Below are 21,390 nucleotides of genomic sequence, written 5' to 3'. Positions count from 1 at the left end.
CGACGATGGCGGCTTCACCTTCCCACAATGCAGCGGGGTGGAGAAAAGGCCCCATTGATGGACAGCTCGGGCTGCCCGGCATCTGGGAAATCGAGCCACCTGTCCTGGTGACCCCTGACTAGAGGAGGAGGGTCCCATCAAACACTCCCAGGGCAGGTACAACACGGGTTAGATACAGAGTAATGCAACTTGTACACTGTCCCATCAAACACTCCCAGGTCCGGCACAGCGTGGGTTCGATACAGAGTAAAGCTCCCTCTACACAGTCGCATCAAACACTCCCAGGGCAAGTACAGCATTGGTTAGATACAGAGTAAAGCTCTCAACAATGTCCCCTCAAACAGTCCCAGATCAGGTACAGCATGGATTAGATACAAAAACAACTCCGTGGTCTCACCCCTCCCTATCTCTGTAACCTCCTCCAGCCCTACAGCCCTCCGAGATCTCTGGGTTCCTCCAATTCTGACCTCCTGCTCATCCCTGATTTTAATTGCTCCACCATTGGCGGCAGTGCCTTCAGTTGCCTAGGCGGCCATGTTGCCGGCCCGTCTACTTGGTGAGGTCACTTCCGGTGGCACGCACTGAGCCCACCGACCTCACCCCCACAGAGCAGGCCAATCAGCATCAGTCAGAGGAAGCTCTCTGACCCTCTGAGTGTTTGCAGCATTTTCTGTTTTTATTTAACTTTATTTTTAAGTTTCTACTGAACTCACACATTAAGTTCTGAGATATGATTGTTATTTAATCTTGTAGGGAGTCTCCCTTAGTTCCAGCTGCCCCACCTTCCCCGTCCTCCCAGAGTGAATTTTATTTTTAAAAAAGGAGCTTTTTCCCCTCGTGAGAATCCTAGAAAATGAAATTAATGTCCACATTTGTTTTCCCTCTGTTGTTAATTCTCTGCCTCTCTCCATCTCTCCTTCCCAATCTCTGTCAACTAAATACTCTCAGAAAGATACTTCATCGCAGTATTCACCCACAAAGTAATATGTTCAATGGACTCCCAGCAATGAATGATATCACATCTCATACCTTCATTGTTTATCCATGATAATATAAATACATCTCATTCCTTCACTGTTTATCCATGATAATACAGACATCTCAGCCCGTCACTGTTTATCCTTGATAATACAGATATCTCACCCCTTCACTTTTTTTTATCATTCGTTCATGGGATGTGTGCATCGCTGGCGAGGTCGGCATTTATTGCCCATCCCTAATTGCCCTTGAGAAGGTGGTGGTGAGCCGCCTTCATGAACCGCTGCAGTCCGTGTGGTGAAGGTTCTCCCACAGTGCTGTTAGGAAGGGAGTTCCAGGATTTTGACCCAGCGACGATGAAGGAACGGCGATATATTTCCAAGTCGGGATGGTGTGTGACTTGGAGGGGAACTTGCAGGTGGTGTTATCAAGGTATTATCCTTGATAATAGAGAAATATCTCACCCCTTCACTGTTTATCTTTGATAATATAAATACATCTCATTACTTCACTGTTTATCTTTGATAATATAAAGACATTTCACCCCTTCACTGTTTATCCATGATAATATAGAGACATCAAACCCCTTCACATTTTATCCTTGATAATATAGAGACATCTCACCCCTTCACTGTTTATTCATGATAATAAATATATCTCACCCCTCCATTGTTTATTCATGATAATAAATACATCTCACCCCTTCATTGTTTATCCATGATAATATAGAGACATCTCACCCATCACTGTTTATCCATGATAATATAGAGGCATCTCATTCCTTCACTGTTTAACATTGTTAATGGAGAAGATTTGTTTCTGTATTAACTGGCTGTCCAAAAGGAGTCCTCCTATGATTTGTTGATGGATTATTGACTGTCCTTTGAATATACCGGTCAACCTGAAATGTTGAGAAATGTGATACAATTTACAGTACATTTGCGGTTGACTCTTACATTTCTGATTTTATGGAGGCAATGAAAAGTCTTTCAGAAAGGTATGTCTGCAGCTTTTTAGCATTTCACTGTGGTGAGCTGTACATTAACTAATGCAACCTCTCCCTCTGTTGGATACTTGGGGGGTGATTTTAAACCCCAAGAACGGGTGGGTTGGCGGTGCGCGGGAGTTGAAAATAGTTGTTTTTTTGGGTCGCAACCACAAAATTTTCGGACTTTGCATTCCCAGTGGGAAGCCTGGACTTTTATGTGCTGACGTTAAGCCCAGAAATAAAGCCGGGTCATGGTCGTGGCCCAAAAAACAACTATTTTCAACTCTCACCGGCCCCCAACCCACCCCTTCTTGGGGTTTAAAATCACCCCCTTGGAGTGTCACAGGTCAAAGAAGTGTGTAGCCCCATTAAAGTAGTGCAGGTAGTACATTGGACTGAATTGTCACACAACGCTTAATGTTATATCTGTACAATAGTCCCTTGTTAAAATATTTGGTATTTTACAAATGATAGTGAATAGCATACTGGGGTAGAAATCAGGTGTGATGATCTTTGGCTGCATTCACATCCACCCATCGGATGCCCTTCTTGTACTCCGCAGCTTGCCAGCCCAATGTAAATGTGCCCAGGACCTCAAAACCACCACCACCTATTGGCCCCGGGTATCAGCCACTGGCCGATGCACTCCGCTGATCCGTCCCCCAAAAATCGAAATTGACCCCAGGGAGAGAGAGAGGGAGGAAGCGAGAGAGAGAGAGATTTAAACTGGTGTGTGTGGATCCGCTGCCCATTACAGAACCCGCCTGATTCTCCTTTCTAATGGAATAGAAAATCGGGCAGTTTCTAAACAGCGATAGATTCTCCAGGCCAAATTCAAGCCCCAGCGGCAAGTTGAAAATCTATCCCGTTGCTGCCTGCTGCGCCCCTTTAAATGGCACGGAATCCTGAATCGGCACAATGAAGAGAACCTTTCATATCACTGGTTTGGCCTCATCTGGAGTATTGTGTCCAATTCTGGGCACCACACTTTAGGAAGGATGTCAAGGCCTTGGAGAGGGTGCAGGGGAGATTTATTAGAATGGTGCCAGGGATGAGGGATTTCAGTTACGTGGAGAGATTGGAGAAGCTGGTGTTGTTCTTGTTAGAGCAGAGAATGTTAAGCGGAGATTTAATAGAGGTGTTCAAAATCATGGAGGTTTTTGATAGAGTAGATAGAGAAACTGTTTCCAGTGGCAGGAGGGTCTGTAACCAGAGGATACAGATTTAAGGTAATTGGCAAAAGAACCAGAGGGGAGATGAGGAGACATTTTTTTACACAACAAATTTCTATGAACTGGAATGCACTGCCTGAAAGGGCAGTGGAAACAGATTCAATATTAACTTTCAAAGGGGAATTGGCTAAATACTTGAAAAGGAAAACATTTGCAGAGCTATGGGGAAAGAGCAGGGGGGAGTGGGACTAATTGGATAGCTCGTTCAAAGAGCCGGCACAGGTACGATGGGCCAAATGGCCTCCTTCTGTGCTGTAAGATTCTACAACAAGTTCATAGGTTTAATTTCCAATAAAGAGGCATAAGATGAGCGGCCTGCCAATCTGGGACAATTTTGTTGAGCTAAATATTTGTCTGATAAGCGGTCCGTTTGGAGCAGGTGATCTGATTGATAACCGATTGATGTTTACAAAGGTTGGTGAAGAGTTCAGAGAAACCACCTGACTATTTCTGGTAACCCAGACATCAGCTGCCAGAGAAATGGCTACATGGACTTGTTGCTATCTCACAGGGACTGTATGTGGGCCAAATCCCACTGTCCCTGTGTGTCCCTTGCACAGAGCTGACTACTGATTAACACCATTCAACCTTGTACTTGAGAGCAAGCCCTGTTGGTTTTGATATGTAGGATTATGCAGTGCATTCACCGGTTTGGAAATGAAACAGGGAAATAAGATCTTTTTGATAAATTATAATAATTAAGGCCTGGATGTTGAAACTGGATTGCAGTTTTCAGAGTGTGTTGAGTTTTTATTTTTAAAATCGCAGACTGTCAGTTAAATTAATGTTCACAAGACAAGACTTTTGGTAGAATCACAAACAAAACAATTCCCTGCATTTCAACAGTGACTATACTTTATACTTCAGTGGCTATAAATCGCTTTGGGACATCCTGAATTCGTGAAAGGTGCTATATAAATGCAAGTCTTTTCCTTCCTTTCTCTCTTTCTTTCTTTCCTTCTTTCCTTCCTTCTTTCCGCAGTTCACATCGGGCACTAAACGATGAATAGACAACGCACGGATACAGGGAAAACATTTTCAGAAAGAGTTCAGCTATTAATGTTGTTCAGATGCTAATGCTGAAAACAGCACAAAAGTGAATAAGTAACTTTGAATCAATATTACTTACTGTCTGTATTTACACAGAGGAGCAGGTTCTGATACTTCTGTTCGACATGTATTAACAGATCCGGTATTGTTTATTGGACTGTCCGAGAGCGTGGCTCTCCTTTAAACTGTGAGAATGTTACTGCTTCTGCTGTGCCTGTACGTGGCCACCTCAGTAACTGAGCAAGCTCCTTCGTAAGTACAGTTTTTAAAAATTCTTTCATGGAATGTGGGCGTTGCTGGCGAGGCCGGCATTTATTGCCCATCCCTAATTGCCCTTGAGAAGGTGGTGGTGAGCCGCCTTCTTGAACCGCTGCAGTCCATGTGGTGAAGGTTCTCCCAGAGTGCTGTTAGGAAGGGAGTTCCAGGATTTTGACCCAGCGACGATGAAGGAACGGTGATATATTTCCAAGTCGGGATGGTGTGTGACTTGGAGGGGAACGTGCAGGTGGTGTTGTTCCCATGTAGCTACTGCTCTTGACCTTCTAGGTGGTAGAGGTCGCGGGTTTGGGAGGTGCTGTCGAAGAAGCCTTGGCGAGTTGCTGCAGTGCATCCTGTGGATGGTACACACTGCAGCCACTGTGCACCGGTGGTGAAGGGAATGAATGTTTATAGTGTGGATTATATATCTTTTTCTTTTAATCTCTTAATAGATGCGCTTGGAAACTTTGGTGGTAGAGTCTCCGCCTTGGGCGCAATCGGGAAATTGCCCCCAAAATGTGGTTGAAATTGAGCTGGTTAGGTTTCAAGATGGCGCTAAAATTCCTTTGCATAATCATGAACGTAAAATCTTCCATGAACCAGCGCAATCGGGCAGAGTAATAGAATGTAATCCTTTCTTTATTTTTTCTTGCCATTAAAAAGTATTTCTTGGTGTATTTAAGAGTAGTAAACTGGTGCAATTTTATTAATACAGCTCAAAATGGGTTTATCAGGAAAAACAAGCATTTTTAATAAGGGTGTCCAGTCCTCAGCCTGTGAGTAACCAACGCAAGTAACCGTCACTTTTAATGGGTTCCCTGTTCCAGAAGACTAAACGATCACATTGTGATATTGATTGTTAAAACTCACCAAACTCACCTGGTTAATTCCAGGATAAGGGTAGCTTAGATTATTTGCACTGTTGCCGTTTCCTATCCGAAGGAGAACACACATAACCTGGCTCCACCCGGTTTGGGTTGCCAGCTGATATTTCGCCTAAGGCACCATTTTATCACTGGTCAGGTTAAATCTTGAGTGTTGCAGGGTATTCTTCAGGACAGTACTGAGGTGGGTGCTGCACTGTCAGAGGTGCTGTCTTTCAGGTGAGATGTTGAACCGAGGCCCCGTCTGCCCTCTCAGGTGGATGTCAAAGATCCCATGGCACTATTTCAAAGAAGAGCAGGGGAGTTTTCCTCGGTGTCCTGGGCCAATATTTATCCCTCAGCCAACAATCATTAAAACCAGACTATCTGCTCATTAATCTCATTGCTGTTTGTGGGATCTTGCTGTGTGTAAATTGGCTGCTGCATTTCCTACCTTACAACAGTGATTACACTTCATTGGCTGTAAAGCACTTTGGGACGTCTTGAGGTGTAGAAAGGCACTATAGAAATGCAAGTTCTTTCTTGCTATTGGATCAGCGAGGATTCCCAGCCCAGTCTGCCTCTATTCTTTACATCATGTCCACACAACCCTCCAGCAGGGGATCCTGGGTGGCAATTGGGATCCTGTTTATGGGCATTTCTCCTCAGTAGCTGGTGAATGCAATTATAGAGGTGCACTGCGACCTGATATCAGCTAAAGTAGCACCATCCCAACACAACGGCTATGATTTTGTAGCGGTGTTTGTGCCTGTATAACGTCATGCTGTCATTTCGTGAGTCAGCCATTGGAAGAACCAATTTCGATTAATTTAAATTGATATTGACAAAAAGAAACCTTTTTCGCAGCAGTAATGTGACACAGTCCATTAATTAGGGAAGCAAGAGATAGTGGAACATTAGGAATGGGAGGAGGCCTTTCAGCCCCTCGGGCCTGTTCCGTCATTCAATTAGATCATGGCTGATCTATACCTCAACTCCATTTGCCTGCCCTTGCTCCATGTCCCTTGAATACCCACACCTAACTAAAACCTATCCATCTCAGTCTTGAATGCTCCAAATGACCCCCAGCATCCACAGTCTTTTGAGGGGAGAGAGTTCCAGATTCCCACTACCCTGTGAGTGAAAAAGTGCTTCCTGATTTCACTCATGAACGGCCTAGCTCTAATTTTAAATTAATGCCCCCTCGGTCTTGAATTCCCCACCAGATGAAATAGTTTCTCTGGCATCTACCCTTTGGCATTTTAAACACCTGGTTGAGATCACCTCTCAATCTCCAAAAAAGTAAAATAAAATACAATTCAAGTTAAGTGATTGTCTTATAGTTTTAATTTGCCCAAAGTGAAATTTGAAACAATAGTAGGGAATCGGAACACAAATTCCTGTGTGTGTCCACAGTGCAAATTCGGCGTAAGTACAACCCTGTAACAAACTGCTGCTAAGTTCACTTGAACAAGCATAGACGCAACTTGGATGGATATTCTCATATTTACTTTAAATATTAACCAGGTATAGTCATGTTCACTAACTTATTATCCAACGTTAAGCACTGTTTTGGTTGCAGAATGGATCCAGTTTCACCGAGTCTTCTCCTGGTTCATCCTCCATAATTTTGTCGGAAGAGCCCCGGAGACCCCGGAAACATTCCCAGGGCTGATCCACCGAGGTTATGGAGAACGAGCCGAAATTTACCTCCCAGGAGACGATTGTTAAGCTGCACTGATTAATGGATCCAGCCAACCTCATGGTTTATTGGTTTGAAATTCAGATTCATGACATGCATCGTTTGCAGCATTATAGAATCATAGAAAGTTACGACACAGAAGGAGGCCATTGGGCCCATCGTGTCCATGCCGGGGCAATATGTTTTATATGGTCTATTAATCAAGAATTCAAACAAAAATACATGGACAAAACAGTAACACAAACTGCATTACAGAAACATGACTTCCCTACAGTTGTAATTATCTCCAAGTGAAATAAGAACCAAAACCAAATCGACACCTTACTTTCAGCAATAACTGTGTCTCTGAGCTACAATTTCCGCAGGGGTATCTCCCGATATCCCGCTGTAAAATTGGCAGGAACCCAGAGATACGGTGCAATTGACCATTTAAACCATTTCTCCTGTGTTCACGGCCAATCTTCCGGCGAAGTTACAGGGGTGGGTGGGGTGCACTGTAAATTCCACCCCAATAATAATATCTTCCCATCAGTAAACCATATTTCCTTTCTTCCCAGAAAACCAATAGCTCGTTCAAATAGCAAAGGGATCAACTCTTTCCCAATACCCAGTAAGCGCAGGATTCAGCAGAAAGTGCCATTGGTATCACACACCCCGTCCCATTTACATGTTCTTACCTTTAAACCGATTGGCGGGAAGATAACTATCCTGTTCGTCACCAGTTTCAGTCACTAGTCAACCTACTTAGTTGAACGTATAGTCAACAACACAGAAGTTATCGACTAGTAACAGCAAAAAATATACGGGGTGAAATTCATCTTCGGCGCCAACGCAAACTGGGCGTTCTGGTCCGGGCCGCTCTTTATAGTCAGTTCAATTGAGTTCAATGTATAAGTCGCGGCCCATGCGATTCCGCTGGTGACAAATTTCCACCCCATGTTCTGTTACTTGAATCAAGCAAAGAAAAAAGCTGGTCAGAAGGTCTGAAATAAAGCTCTTTAATATTTTATTTAGCTACCTGATTAGCGCCCCTAACATTATCCACGTTGGTGTGAAGGAAAGTGTCAGCATTCAGCTACATGGCGCAGAAGGCACTGTCGACTTCTCCGTTTATTGCTGGGACATCATCAAAAGAAAGAAGTGTTCAGAGAATGCTTTCTTTACACTGAATGCGGAAAACAATTATCATGAGATTAAGACTATAACGGTGAGTACTTTACGTGAAATGTATTTCGGAATAAAAAGGTAATTGGAAGATTTGACATTGTATAAGCAGGTCTCAAAATATGCTTGCAATATTTATATTCAGTTGAGCACATTTGCGTTGTTTGCCTGTAACCCTTAAGTCCTCCGATAAGAACACACCTCAACTTCTGTTTGACTGATAACTTACCAGAAAAAATAAGGATTCTATTGTTCATATTATGATTCTTGTCATTGCTTTTACACATCTTTAATTTTAACTTTGGGCGATAGTGTAAAACGGGTGATATTGAATTAGCCGCCCGTTATACACTCCGCCTGATGTTCCTGAAGTCTTGCTACAATTGTACAGGGCTTTGGTCAGACCACACCTGGAGTACTGTGTACAGTTTTGAGTCTCCTTATCTAAGGAAGGATATACTTGCCTTGGAGGCGTGCCAACGAAGGTTCACTAGCTTGATTCCTGGAACGAGAGGGTTGTCCTATGATGAGAGATTGAGTAGAATGGGCCTATACTCTCTGGAGTTTAGAAGAATGAGAGGTGATCTCAATGAAACATATAAGATTCTAAGGGGGCTTGACAGGGTAGATACTGAAGGGTTATTTCTCCTGGCTGGAGAGTCTAGAAATGGGGGCATAGTCTCAGGATAAGGGGTGGGCCTTTTAAGACTGAGATGAGGAGGAATTTCTTCATTCACAGAGTGGTGACTCTTTGGAATTCTCTCCCTGGAGGGCTGTGGATGCTCAGTCAAGACCGAGATCGATAGATTTTGGACCCTAGGGGAATCAAGTGATATGGGGATCGGGCAGGAAAGTGGTGTTGAGGTATAAGATCAGCCATGATCTTATTGACTCAAAGGGCAATATGACCTACTCCTGCTCCTATTTCTTATGTTTTTATGTTTACATTGAACTCAGCAGAAGGAAAAAAACTGGCGAGGTGTATAATGGGCGGCTAAACAATATCGTCCATTTTACACTATCACCCAAAGTTAAAATGACCTCCGATGGCCTTGCTCCACAGTATCTCAACATCTCCTCCGCGTACCATCCAGTGCACACCCTCCAATCCTCCAAGAGCAGTCTACTCCTTCTTGCCCCTCGTGCCACCAATTATGGTTACTTGTTTCAGCCATTACACACTGTCCTCTTCAAATTCCTTTCCTAATTCCTCTTGACAACATTTGTTTCAATGCTCTCGAAAGCCCCCCCCCCCACTCAAAAAAAAATCCTTACTTCTTGGACATTGTATTTGCTTCACTCCCAACATTTTCCTCTTACCTTCTCTCGCATGGCCCCCCAACCCTGGCTACATGCCCAATATTCCCCCTGTCATGCAAACTGTCTCAAAAATCTTCCTGCACTTGTAAAGAGCCAAGAAACACAAGTTGTTCTTCACAAACGATTCTGGGAAGACTCTTTGATTACTTATCCTGCTGTCTTCACCACTGACCCACTTTCTATTTCCCGCATTTATCCTATTTTTACTTGTTAGGCACGGCTGGTCTGTCTGATCATTTTTTTATTCGTTCATGGGATGTGGGCATCGCTGGCAAGGCCGGCATTTATTGCCCATCCCTAATTGCCCTTGAGAAGGTGGTGGTGAGCTGCCTTCTTGAACCGATGCAGTCCGTGTGATGAAGGTTCTCCCACAGTGCTGTTAGGAAGGGAGTTCCAGGATTTTGACCCAACGACGATGAAGGAACGGCGATATATTTGCAAGTCGGGATGGTGTGTGATTTGGAGGGGAACGTGCAGGTGGTGTTGTTCCCATGTGCCTGCTGCTCTTGTCCTTCTAGGTGGTAGAGGTCGCGGGTTTGGGAGGTGCTGTCGAAGAAGCCTTGGCGAGTTGCTGCAGTGTATCCTGTGTATATAGAAAGAAAATACAAACAAGTTATACGTCTATACACTTACTAGTAGGATATCCATCGGGTCTGCCTTTATCTTGTCATTATCACATTGCTGTTTGTGGGACCTTGCTATGCGCAAATTGACTGCCGTGTTTCCTACATTACAGCAGTGACTACCGTTCGAAAGTACTTCATTGGCTGTAAAGTGCTTAGGGACGTCCTGAGGTGTGAAAGACGCTGCAGAAATGCAAGTTCTTTCATTCTTTTGACTAACTGTTGTAATAACGTGGGCTACAATATATTTTGCGCAATCTAATTCCGGCCATGATATTTTGTCACGGAAGGGAAGCAAGATCTGAAACCTCTGGAATGAAAATAACACGACAAGCTTTGGCAACTTGACTACAATTGCTCCACCTGTTACAGGTTTCCCAGTTATTGGTTAAACAGCTGATGTTGTGGAGACGTCGACGAAAATACGTCTATCTTGTTGCTGAAAGTCGTCGAATCCTCCCACGACGTAGGATGGTGCCCATCAAACTGTCCACTCGAAGGGGCTACATTTTTATTCAAACCGACAAGCCAATATACACACCCAACCAAAACGGTAAGTCATATTGTGCTGTCGATATATCTTTTTTGGCACCCGAAGCTGCGGTGGGGATGTCACTGAGGATCTCCTGCAGGCGGTCCACACCGTGGGCCACTTTAATTACCCGCTTAACAGGAGGGGAGACACGGTGGGACCATCAATACTGACACACTCTCGACTCACTGACTCCAGCTAGACAGGGACTGTCCGCAGGCAACGTATATTGATGAGATATTGGGGGTGATTTTAACCCCCAAGAACGGGTGGGTTGGGGGCGGGTTGGGAGTTCAAAATAGTTGTTTTTTTTGGTCGCGACCGCAACCCGGCTTTATTTCCGGGTTTAACTTGGGAGTGTAAAATTACGGGCTTCCCACTGTACAGATGTGCCAGCACGCCTGGTGTATCCTGGACAGCCCAAATCCGCAAATGTTGCATCGCCAGCCCGCCATGCGCCCAGCATTCATTTAACTCTGGGTTTTGAAATAACGGAGAGTGGGGTGGAGAGAGGTGAATTTCCTAGGGTATTTTCTCTCGCTTGGCTGTTGTAACATCAGCGGAAGTCAGCGAGACCCACTGGGAAAAGCTTCATCATTTCAACTGCAACTCTCAATTACAAAATAACAAAAATCAAAAATTGCATATTTCACAATAAGATGATTAAACGCAACCATCGGATTGTATTTGATTTCTTTTTTTTAACCTGAAGGCGAGTCCCTCTGAAGGGCCTGGGCTTGGAGTTGATGTTTTTGTCCAGAGTTGTGACTGTGAGCTGTATCGTGCAGTCTGAGTACATGCAGTGTGCTAACAGGATGCAGTATAACTGTTCAGTCTGTTCTACAGGGATATTATCCTTCAGCTCGAGAAATTCCTCCTCAGTTATTTTTGAAGACTTTTTGAAGAAAAGCTAGGGAATAAATTTCAAAATTTTTGTTCAAGTAAAATTCATACGGTTTTTTAAAGTTTGTGTGTGTGTGTGTGTGTGTATTTGTGTGTATGTGTGTGTGTATTTGTGAGTGTGTTTTTGTATGTGTCTGTGTGGTGAATGTGTGTTTGTGTGTCTGTGTAAGTGTCTGTGTGCATGTTTGAGTATCTGTGTGTGTGTCTATGTGTGAGTTTGAGTGTCTATGTGAGTATCTGTGTGTCTATCTATGTGTGTGTATGTGTATGTGTGAGTGTCTGTGTGTATGTATGTGTGTGTGAGTGTGTGAGTCTATGTCTGTGTGTGTGTCTGTGTGTATGTATGTGTGTGTGTCTGTGTGTGAGCGTGTGAGTCTATGTGTATGTGTGAGTGTCTGTGTGTGTGTGTGCGTCTGTGTGTATCTGTGTGTGCCTGTGTATATGTGTGTGTGTTTTGACAAAGAAAATTCTGGGGAGATACAGAATAGGACATAAAGAGAGACACAAAAAAGAGGGAAGGGGAGAGAAACGAAAGACAGAGAGGCAGAGAAAGAAGTGGAGAGGCAGAACCAGAAACACAAAGACAGCAATGACTAGTGAAAATCCGTTCTTCACTGTACCCGCTCTCCAACTACTATGGGCCACGTTATTTATAATATGATTCACAGTATATATGACCATGACTAACATTTGATATAATAAAGGAGAGGAATTGAGTTTAAAATGTAACATGATTTTAATGTAAGAATCGTTTAGAAAAGCAAGAGAAAAGCTGTAAATTCAAATTGCTACTTGGGAACCAATGACCTAATACATAGAATCATAGAAAAGTTACAGCAGGGAAGGAGGCCATTCGGCCCATTGAGTCCGCTCCAGCTCTATACAAGAGCAATCCAGCTAGTCCCACTCCCCCACCCTTTCCCCGTAGTCCTGCAGATATTTTCCTTTCAAGTACTTATCCAGTTCCTTTTTGAAGGCCATGATTGAATCTGCCTCCACCACCCCCTCGGGCAGTGCATTCCAGATCCTCACCACTCCCTGTGTAAAAAAGTTTTTCCTCAATGTCACCTTTGGTTCTTTTGCCAATCACCTTAAATCTATGTCCTCTGGTTCTTGACCCTTCCGCTAATGTGAACAGCTTCTCACTATCCAGAACCTTCATGATTTTGAACACCTCTATCAAATCTCCTCACAACCATCTCTGTTCCAAGGAGAACAACCCCAGCTTCTCCAGTCTATCCACGTAACTAAAGTCCCTCATCCCTGGAATTATTCTAGTAAATCTCTTCTGCACCATCTCTAAGGCCCATTTGTCCTATTTTGTTATTTTGCAGTAATGTACAGAGTTTTTACTCTCGATCATTACATGAGACCAGTGAACGAGGAAGTGACGGTCGCCATATACGTGAGTAGACACCGAACTGTTTCAGCCGTGATTTCAATTGTCCAATGCAATCTCAGTGCCTGTTTGTGTAACCACCGCTTTAGTGAGATTCCACTGTTGGGGTGGGTGATTCTAAATTCAGGCGTTAGTGTAAAACGGGCGATACTGGATCAGCTGCCCGTTATTTGCCTCTCCCCATTATCCTTTCCATTAGCTTCAATAGAAAGGAAATTCGGACAGGGTGTATAATGGGCAACTGATCTGATATCTATCGCTCAAAGTCAAAATTACCAGTCTGATGTCTTGCAGGATTGGAACTGAAATTCCTTTGCCCAGCACCCAGATTTGGAATGTGTGACAAACCACTGAGGCAGCTACACGCCCAATAATGTGTCATAAATAAACTGCGATGTGGAGATGCCAGTGATGGACTGGGGTGGACAAATGTAAGGAATCTTACAACACCAGGTTATAGTCCACCAAATTTATTTTAAAATCACAAGCTTTTGGAGATTATCCCCTTCGTCAGGTCACCTGACGAAGGGGATAATCTCCGAAACCTTGTGATTTTAAAATAAATTTGGTGACCTGACGGAGGGGATAATCTCCGAAACCTTGTGATTTTAAAATAAATTTGTTGGACTATAACCTGGTGTTGTAAGATTCCTTACATAAATAAACTGCGACAGTGTAGGGGGTAATTTTAACCTAACTGGTCGGGCGGGAATCCCATGGGATTGGCCGGAATGCCCGTTTTACACCCCGCCCAATATTACTCTCCACTGACGTTAAAAGAGTAAAAATTGGGCGGGGTGTAAAAGCAGTGTCAGACACCAACCCTTCAGTCTCCCGACGGGCGGTTTAGGTTAAAATCACCCCCATTTTCAAGAAGTCAGGAGGAGCACCTGTATAACATTTGGGTATTAAGAACAAAACACCACGAATTTAGGAGGGAGTCACCTATCTGATAAATCTCCTTGGGGGCTAATTCTCACTGTTGGCGGGGATGGAATGTGGCGGTAGCGGATGGACTGCCGTGGAGAGGAAGATCGAGCGGAATGCAGAACGGGAAGCTGATCTGATACCCACTAGTTTTCCACCCACGCTGAGAGTGCCCTTATTTGAGGAAGTTGTAGATACGGAAGTTAGTTTGTTCGGCGGTGAAATGCTTTTGACCAAGTTCCACATGAGGCCATTCAAACTAATCAATGTGTTGGTAACGTGTTTATTTCATTTCAAATGCATTAATGACATTGTTAGAACGGCTGCAAAAGAATCACGACTAAATGTGCCAACCAATTACTACAAACAGCGGGCTAAGGATTTTTTGCAAAAAAGGCAGCAAACCAGTTCATTAGAATGGCCCCATTTACACAATTCTGACCTTGCTTTAACATTGGCCATGTTTTGTATCTTACTAGAATTCGAGAAACATGCTGCTTACGAGAGCAGACTGGATGTCCGAGAAAATAATGTTACATCGAACAAAAATCCCTGATAACGAGGAGTAAGTTATTAACGGTTTTTAAATACATGCTCCACTTTTAAAACATGCAAAACATTCAGCAGATCATCAGTTACACGAAAACCTATCAATGGACTAGCCAATAACACAGTAAAGCATGAAATAACTTGCATTTATATAGCGCCTTTCACCACCTCAGGTCATCCCAAAGCGCTTTACAGCCAATGAATTACAGTCACTGTTGCAATGCAGGGTAACATAGCAGGTAATTTGAGCACAGCAAGGTCACACAAACAGCAATGACATAAATAATGTGTTTTACTGATGTTGTTTGAAGGATAAATGTTGGCCAGGACACCAGGGTGAACTCTTCTTTGAAATAGTGCCATTGGATGTTTTATGTCCACCTGAGAGGGCAGACAGGGCCTCAGTTTAACAACTACCTCCCTAAGACAGCACCCTTGACAATGCTGAACTCCTTCAGTACTGCACTGCAGTATCAGCCTAGATTATGTGTTCGAGATTCTGGAGTGGGGTTTAAACCCACCTCCTTCAGACTCAGAGGGGAGAATGCAACCCACTGAGCCATAACTGAATCTACAAGTACTAAATTGAAAGGAAGCATTGCCTTTTCTGTTACAGCTCTCTTTAAATGCGGGAATGGAATTGTATATGTCTGGTTTTGTGGCTTTGCTAACCTACGCTAGTATATGTTCGAAGTGTTTTTTTAAATTGAGAAACACAGGTGACGGGCCATGGCTCAGTTGTTGGATGACACGAAGGTGGAAACAGAGTACGAGAGAAAGGGTAAACAGACTAGCGCTTGTAGCAGGTCGTGTGGGCTGACAGAGATCAGCGAGTCTACAGAATGGGTTCGAGTCTTAGACAATTCAGCAAAGGAAGAGTGCACCAAGGAGGAAGGAACTAGAGGAGAATGTACAGAGAGGGACTGTTCACAGTAAGATGGTTAAAATTGACACAGGCAAGAATAGTTATCAGGAAGAGCGATCGAAGTTAGAGACGAGAGAGGAATGGCCTATTGGAGAGAAATATTTTCTTGTATATTGTTTGTACGTTCAAGTGAGGTAGAGGAGAATTGTCATCAAATATCACAGGAGTATCCAAATCTTCGACCTATTTATGGTTGTTATAGAGTCAAGAGTTGATGGCAAAAGATGTAATTGCAGGATAGAAGAAACCACAGGTATAAATTTGTGTTCGACTGTAGCGCAAAACCAGCGAGAGGGAATCGGCAGCCCGTTGTACACACCGCCCAAAGTCAAAGAAAAAGAAAATCAGTCCCAGCGCACAATGGGCAGCTCATTCCCTCTCGCCCGGTTTGCGCTACAGCTCATCCCGAATTTCTAGCGACATGTGTCTCACAAGCAGGGTTAGTGAAAGCAATGTTGAAGATTTCCATTTGAGCGCAGAGTTGAGAGTGAAATGGTGAATACCAATAGAGGAAGATGGCTTATTGCATCCGTCAAATTGAAGGGGGTGACGTTTTACTTTGGACTTCATGAAGAAACCGTGAGGTGGGGATATGGTAATGAACTGTTACATCATTCAGGCGAAGATCCTCTTTTTTGAGCTTTTCGTCCTTGGGTTTAAAACTGGCATGAATGAGGATAATTTTCACCAACCCCTTCAGGCAGGAAATGGGCGGGTTTGGATCGGCCGCCCGTTTTACACCCCGTCCGATTTTAATTTCCGTCGGCCAATGCGCGGGGTGTAAAACGGAGCGACTGACCCCTTCCCTGCCTGTTCCCTGCCCCATGGATCAGGTTACAGTTATCCATTATTTTTGCTTGCCATAGAAGGAGGCACAGGTGATCAAGATGCACCCATTCAGCCACTGCAGGGTCAGAGGGGTGGGTACTATGGGCACTGAGGGAGGGAAATTCCTGAAAGTAGAGGAAAATGATCAACTAAAGAATGGATCTGGCTACATTTTCAGTAGAAGAGGTAATTCATCATCAGAATCAACAGAGTGGAAATGATGGGAACCCCGAGGAACCCCCCCACCCCGAATTAATGAAGAGATTAAGCAGAGAGGTCAATCTCTTTGATGAAATAGCAAACAGAAAAAATTCACCTGAACACTGTAGCAAATTCATTGTGTGCTCTCTCTCTCTCTCACGGACACACCTTAACTGGTCAAAATTCTTATCTATGCTTTAGAAGGTCTGGGCGAAATTTGCCTGCTCCCTGCGTCATTGGTAGAGCCTCGCACTAAGCAGGCAGCTAAGGGTGAGAACGGAGATGAGCGGGGATGCAAAAGCAGGCGGCATCGTATCGGCTGGCTGATGTTCAGTTCGGTCGCCTTCAATAGCACAGAATATCAGGCGTGTGGTATAACAGGCGGCAAAATTGATTCAGCCTGTTGTGTGTCCCCCGCCTGTGTCCCATTTCATCCCCTAGCTTATCGGAGAGTCGCTGATGCATTATTGGCCTTTATCCATCGATAAGCTGCTTGACCCGGAAATTCGACCCAAAGGATGTTAGAATCATTGAACCATAGAAATTTATGACACAGAAGGAGGACATTCAGTCCATCATGTCTGTGCTGGTCGAAAAAGTGCTATCCAGCCTAATCCCACTTTTCAGCTCTTGCTCCCTAGCCTCATAGGTTACGGCACCTCAAGTGCATATCCAGGTACTTTTTAAATGCAATGAGGGTTTCTGCCTCTACCACCCTTCAGACAGTGAGTTCCAGATCCCCACCACCCTCTGGGTGAAAAAAATTCTCCTCTGCTCCCCTCTAATCCTTTTACCAATTACTTTAAATCTATGCCCCCTGGTTATTGACCTCTCTGCTAAGGGAAACAGGTCATCGAAAGGTTACAGCATGGAAGGAGGCCATTCGGCTCATCGAGTCCATGCCGGCTCTATGCAAGAGCAATCCAGCTAGTCCCACTGCCCCGCCCTATCCCTGTAGCCCTGCACATTTTTTCGTTTCAAGTACTTATCCTAAGGTCCTTCCTATCCACTCTATCTAGACCCCTCTTAATTTTATATACCTCAATTAAATCACCCCTCAGCCTCCTCTGAGCCAAAGAAAACAACCCCTGCCTATCCAATCTTTCCTCATACCTAAAATTCTCCAGTCCTGGCAACATCGTCGTAAATCTCCTCTGTTGGTACTGTACACATAATGATCAGTACAATGCTTATTGGGACAACTCAGATCACATGTTCCAAATACATTTGATAAGACAACTCTTGACGCATTGAAAACGTTTGTGTCCTTAATTTCTTGTTTGCTTTCTTTGTCTGTATGTTTCCATAAAAGACCCGGAATTTGGCGAATAGAAGCGCAATTTTTTGATTCACCAATGTCCAAAGTGTCAACACAGTTTGAAGTGAAGGAATTCGGTGAGTGACCTTTACTGGCCTGGGATGCAATACCAATACTGATGATGTATTTAGTTCTTTTCTGTCGTTATTAATGTACGTCAAACATTCAGCGTCATTTTACTGAAACGACACAGTCAGAAAGCAGAAAACTTCAAATAATAATTTCCCTCCATCTTTGAACACGTGTGGGGCTGTGTGTAATGAGACTGAAGAGATAGTTGGGCACAGCACTGAGGTAAAGAAAAGAAAGACTTGTATTTATCCAGCTCAGGACGTCCCAAAGCAATTTACAGCCAATAACGTACTTTTGAAGTGTAGTCACTGTTGTAATGTAGGAGATGTGGCAGCCAATTTGTACACAACAAGAGCCCACAAACATCAATGAGATAATGGCCAGATAATCTGTATTTTTTAGTGATGTTGGTTGAGGGAGAAATACTGACCCAGGACACCAGCGAGAACTCCCCTGCTCTTCTTCAAAACAATGTTATGGGATCTTTTATGTTCACCTGAGAGGGCTGACAGGGCCTCGGTTTAATGTTTCATCTGGAAGATGGCACCCCCGACAAAGCAGCACCTCCCTCAGTACTGCCCTGGGAATGTCAGCCTGGATTGTCCTTAAACAGGGAGTCAGTCAAATTGTTCCACTGCCCTTGAATGGATAATTCTATTTTAAAGTCACCCCATTGCAAAATGCATTTTTGTGCCGCCATGGCCCAAAAATAAACGATTTGCTTTTTTATGTCCCTCCCATTACGGAATTTTGCATGGGTGCAAACCCTGGGCAGCCACAAGAGTGCAGCGATCACACAGAAACTCGTACATGATAGGAATTGCACTGATATCTGAACGCATGCATTAAGATGAAATGTAACTGAAAGCAAATATGCAGGTGCAGCAAGCAGTTAGGAAAGCAAATGGTATGTTTGCCTTCATTGCAAGGGGATTTGAGTATAGGAGCAAGGATGTCTTACTGCAGTTACACAGGGCCTTGGTGAGACCACACCTGGATATTGTGTGCAGCTTTGGTCTCCTTACCTAAGAAAGGATATACTTGCCATAGAGGGAGTGCAGCAAAGGTTCACCAGGCTGATCCCTGGGATGGCAGGACTGTCTTATGAGGAGAGATTGGGTCGACTCGGCCTGTATTCACTCGAGTTTAGAAGAATGAGAGGGGATCTCATTGAAACATATAAAATTCAGACAGGGCTAGACAGACTGGATGCAGAGAGGATGTTTCCCCTGGCTAGGTCCAGAATGAGGGGTCACAGTCTCAGGATATGGGGTAGGACATTTAGGACTGAGATGAGGAGAAATTTCTTCCCTCAGAGGGTGGTCAACCTGTGGAATTCTCTACCACTGAAGGCTGTGGAGGCCAAGTCACTGAATATATTTAAGAAGGAGCTCGATAGATTTCTAGACACAAAAGGCATCGAGGGGTATGGGGAGAGAGCGGGAATATGGTATTGAGATAGAGGATCAGCCATGATCATATTGAATGGCAGAGCAGGCTCGAAGGGCCGAATGGCCTATTCCTGCTCCTATTTTTTATGTTTCTATGTAAGCGGGATTTGCGCTGAATTTCCACCAAAGTTACGTCAGCGGAGCAGGAGAAGCACCTAGGAAATTTCCGACATTGTCTCGCTTTGTTCTTTATGGAGTCATTAGCACATTTTGATAGAAGACATCCACCATTTCGATGGAAATACTAGCGAGATATTCAATGAGGGCATTTATGAAGTAGTAACCAGTGGAATTCTTGCCTATGATTTACTTCAGGAACCAGTGATGCCGGCGGAGTCAATGGTCCAAAGGCGTCCGACCCGGTGGAAGGTGTTGTCCTTTCGCATATTTGGAGTTTGGAAGTGGCAGAACCAGAGCTGATTGCTGATGGGGAGCCTGCAGGGATGTGTATGGGCAGTCTATGTTGCCCTGCACCTGCAGAACTCCAGCAATATGGGCAAACCCCAGTGTATTTCTTCCTGCTTGCCAGCCTCCATGGCAGAAGTGACAAACTGTTGACCCCTTGCAAACAGTGCACCAGTGACCTCCTGGATCACCGTGACTTCCCCCAAATTCTGCCTCCCCCCAAATCCCACCTCCTCGAAAAGCTTAAGGAAGTCTTAAATCTTCCTTTCGCCTTCCCAGGTCCTAGGCTGTGGGACCAACATGTTTCTGGAGGTGACTCTGGGCCTTTTGTAACAAGTTAAATAATTCCCCTGGCTGTGACGTAACCTTAAACCAAACAAAACTAACCCTGACAAAACAAAAGATGAAAACAAGAACCTTCCGAGCGCAGTCCATGTGGCAAATATTTGTGTAGCGCATAAATAAATAGACAGGAAGATCAATAGATAGCTATTTTATAGGATTATATTGATATGTGCAAGATAAGATATTGAACGTGTGCTTATGGGGATGGCACCTCTGACAGTGCTGCACCTCCCTTAGTACTCCACTGGGAGTGTCAGCCTGGATTGTCATTGAAGCTGGATAAATACATGAGAGAGAAAGGAATAGAAGTCTATGCTGATAGGGTGAGATGAAGTAGGGTGGGAGGAGGCTTCTGTGGAGCATTAACACCGGCATAGACCAATTGAGCCCAATGACCTGTTTCTCTGCTGTAAAATTCTATTTAATTCTATATGTCCTATAAACATGTTACTATTGTTTCTTTATCTTTATCATTACTAAAAATACTTATTTTGCTGCAGTTCAATCTTTTTATAATTAGTCTACAAGCAGGGTTTCTAGCTTTTGTTTATTTGCATATTTATTATGGGTGGATATCCTACCACATTGCTTTTTCAAAGACGGGTAATAGCTGTTCAATAAAAGGCAAGAGTGTTCTTTCATGCAATGGGCCACGGCTTATTCTACCTCAATGGTGAAGCTGTGTCCCTTTGTGCCATGAAAGTCTAATTGTTGTTAAGTAGGTGGAGCCTGGGGTCAATCAGCATTTAATTGTTTGGAGAATGTCTCTTGGTTTCAGGTTCCAAACAAGACGCACCCAACCTAGCACTAAAATGGTTGCTTCTTCTGTAAAAATCGCCATCCATCGAACTTTCCTTCGATGTTTTTATGCGCTGCGCGAACATTCGCGACATGGATTGCATTATCATGTATTGGTTGAAATGTAATTATATGTTGTTAAAGTTCTCCCCAGGTTCGATGTCAAGGTACAGGCGGACGAGATGTTCTATCTCGTGACGAAGGACGAGTTCAGATTCAAAATCGTGGCAAAGTAAGTGGAGAGACTTTTTATTTAGACGGCATGACAGCGATTGCACCTTTCACAACGCCAGTGATTGCTTAGAGCAGCGATATATTTGGAGTATTTACACTGGGCACCATTTTGCGTGAATTGTTGGCTCTAAATCTAGTTGTTAGTCCGTAATTCTTGTTCTAATGAAACCAATGTCTGGTCCTTTTAAATGGGGCATCGATTTCAGTAACTCGCAAATAAAAACATTTGAATCAAATGGTTTAACATTTCGTTATAATTAGTGTAGAGAGAAATGTAACTCAAACATGCTAATCGATTCATTACAAATATTCTCAAAGTAGAATT

General features: G+C 43.8%; 1 protein-coding gene across 1 annotated transcript in view; it reads left to right on the top strand.

The window, feature by feature from the left end:
• Positions 1–4,377: 4,377 nt before the first annotated feature.
• LOC137305250 (complement C4-A-like) overlaps positions 4,378–21,390 on the top strand; it is a 78,260-nt gene continuing 61,247 nt past the window's right edge. Inside the window, exons 1-7 of the mRNA XM_067974097.1 lie at positions 4,378–4,500; positions 8,086–8,278; positions 10,551–10,731; positions 12,948–13,018; positions 14,419–14,504; positions 17,755–17,837; positions 20,976–21,063. Of these exons, the coding sequence (XP_067830198.1) occupies positions 4,442–4,500; positions 8,086–8,278; positions 10,551–10,731; positions 12,948–13,018; positions 14,419–14,504; positions 17,755–17,837; positions 20,976–21,063 (761 nt within the window). The 5' untranslated portion in view covers positions 4,378–4,441. The remainder of the gene's footprint in view (positions 4,501–8,085; positions 8,279–10,550; positions 10,732–12,947; positions 13,019–14,418; positions 14,505–17,754; positions 17,838–20,975; positions 21,064–21,390) is intronic.

The sequence above is a fragment of the Heptranchias perlo genome, chromosome 39 (genome assembly GCF_035084215.1).
Source record: "Heptranchias perlo isolate sHepPer1 chromosome 39, sHepPer1.hap1, whole genome shotgun sequence".
Taxonomy (NCBI): Eukaryota; Metazoa; Chordata; class Chondrichthyes; order Hexanchiformes; family Hexanchidae; genus Heptranchias; species Heptranchias perlo.
The sequence above is the reverse complement of the archived record's forward strand: the minus strand, read 5'-3'. Positions and strand labels throughout refer to the sequence as shown.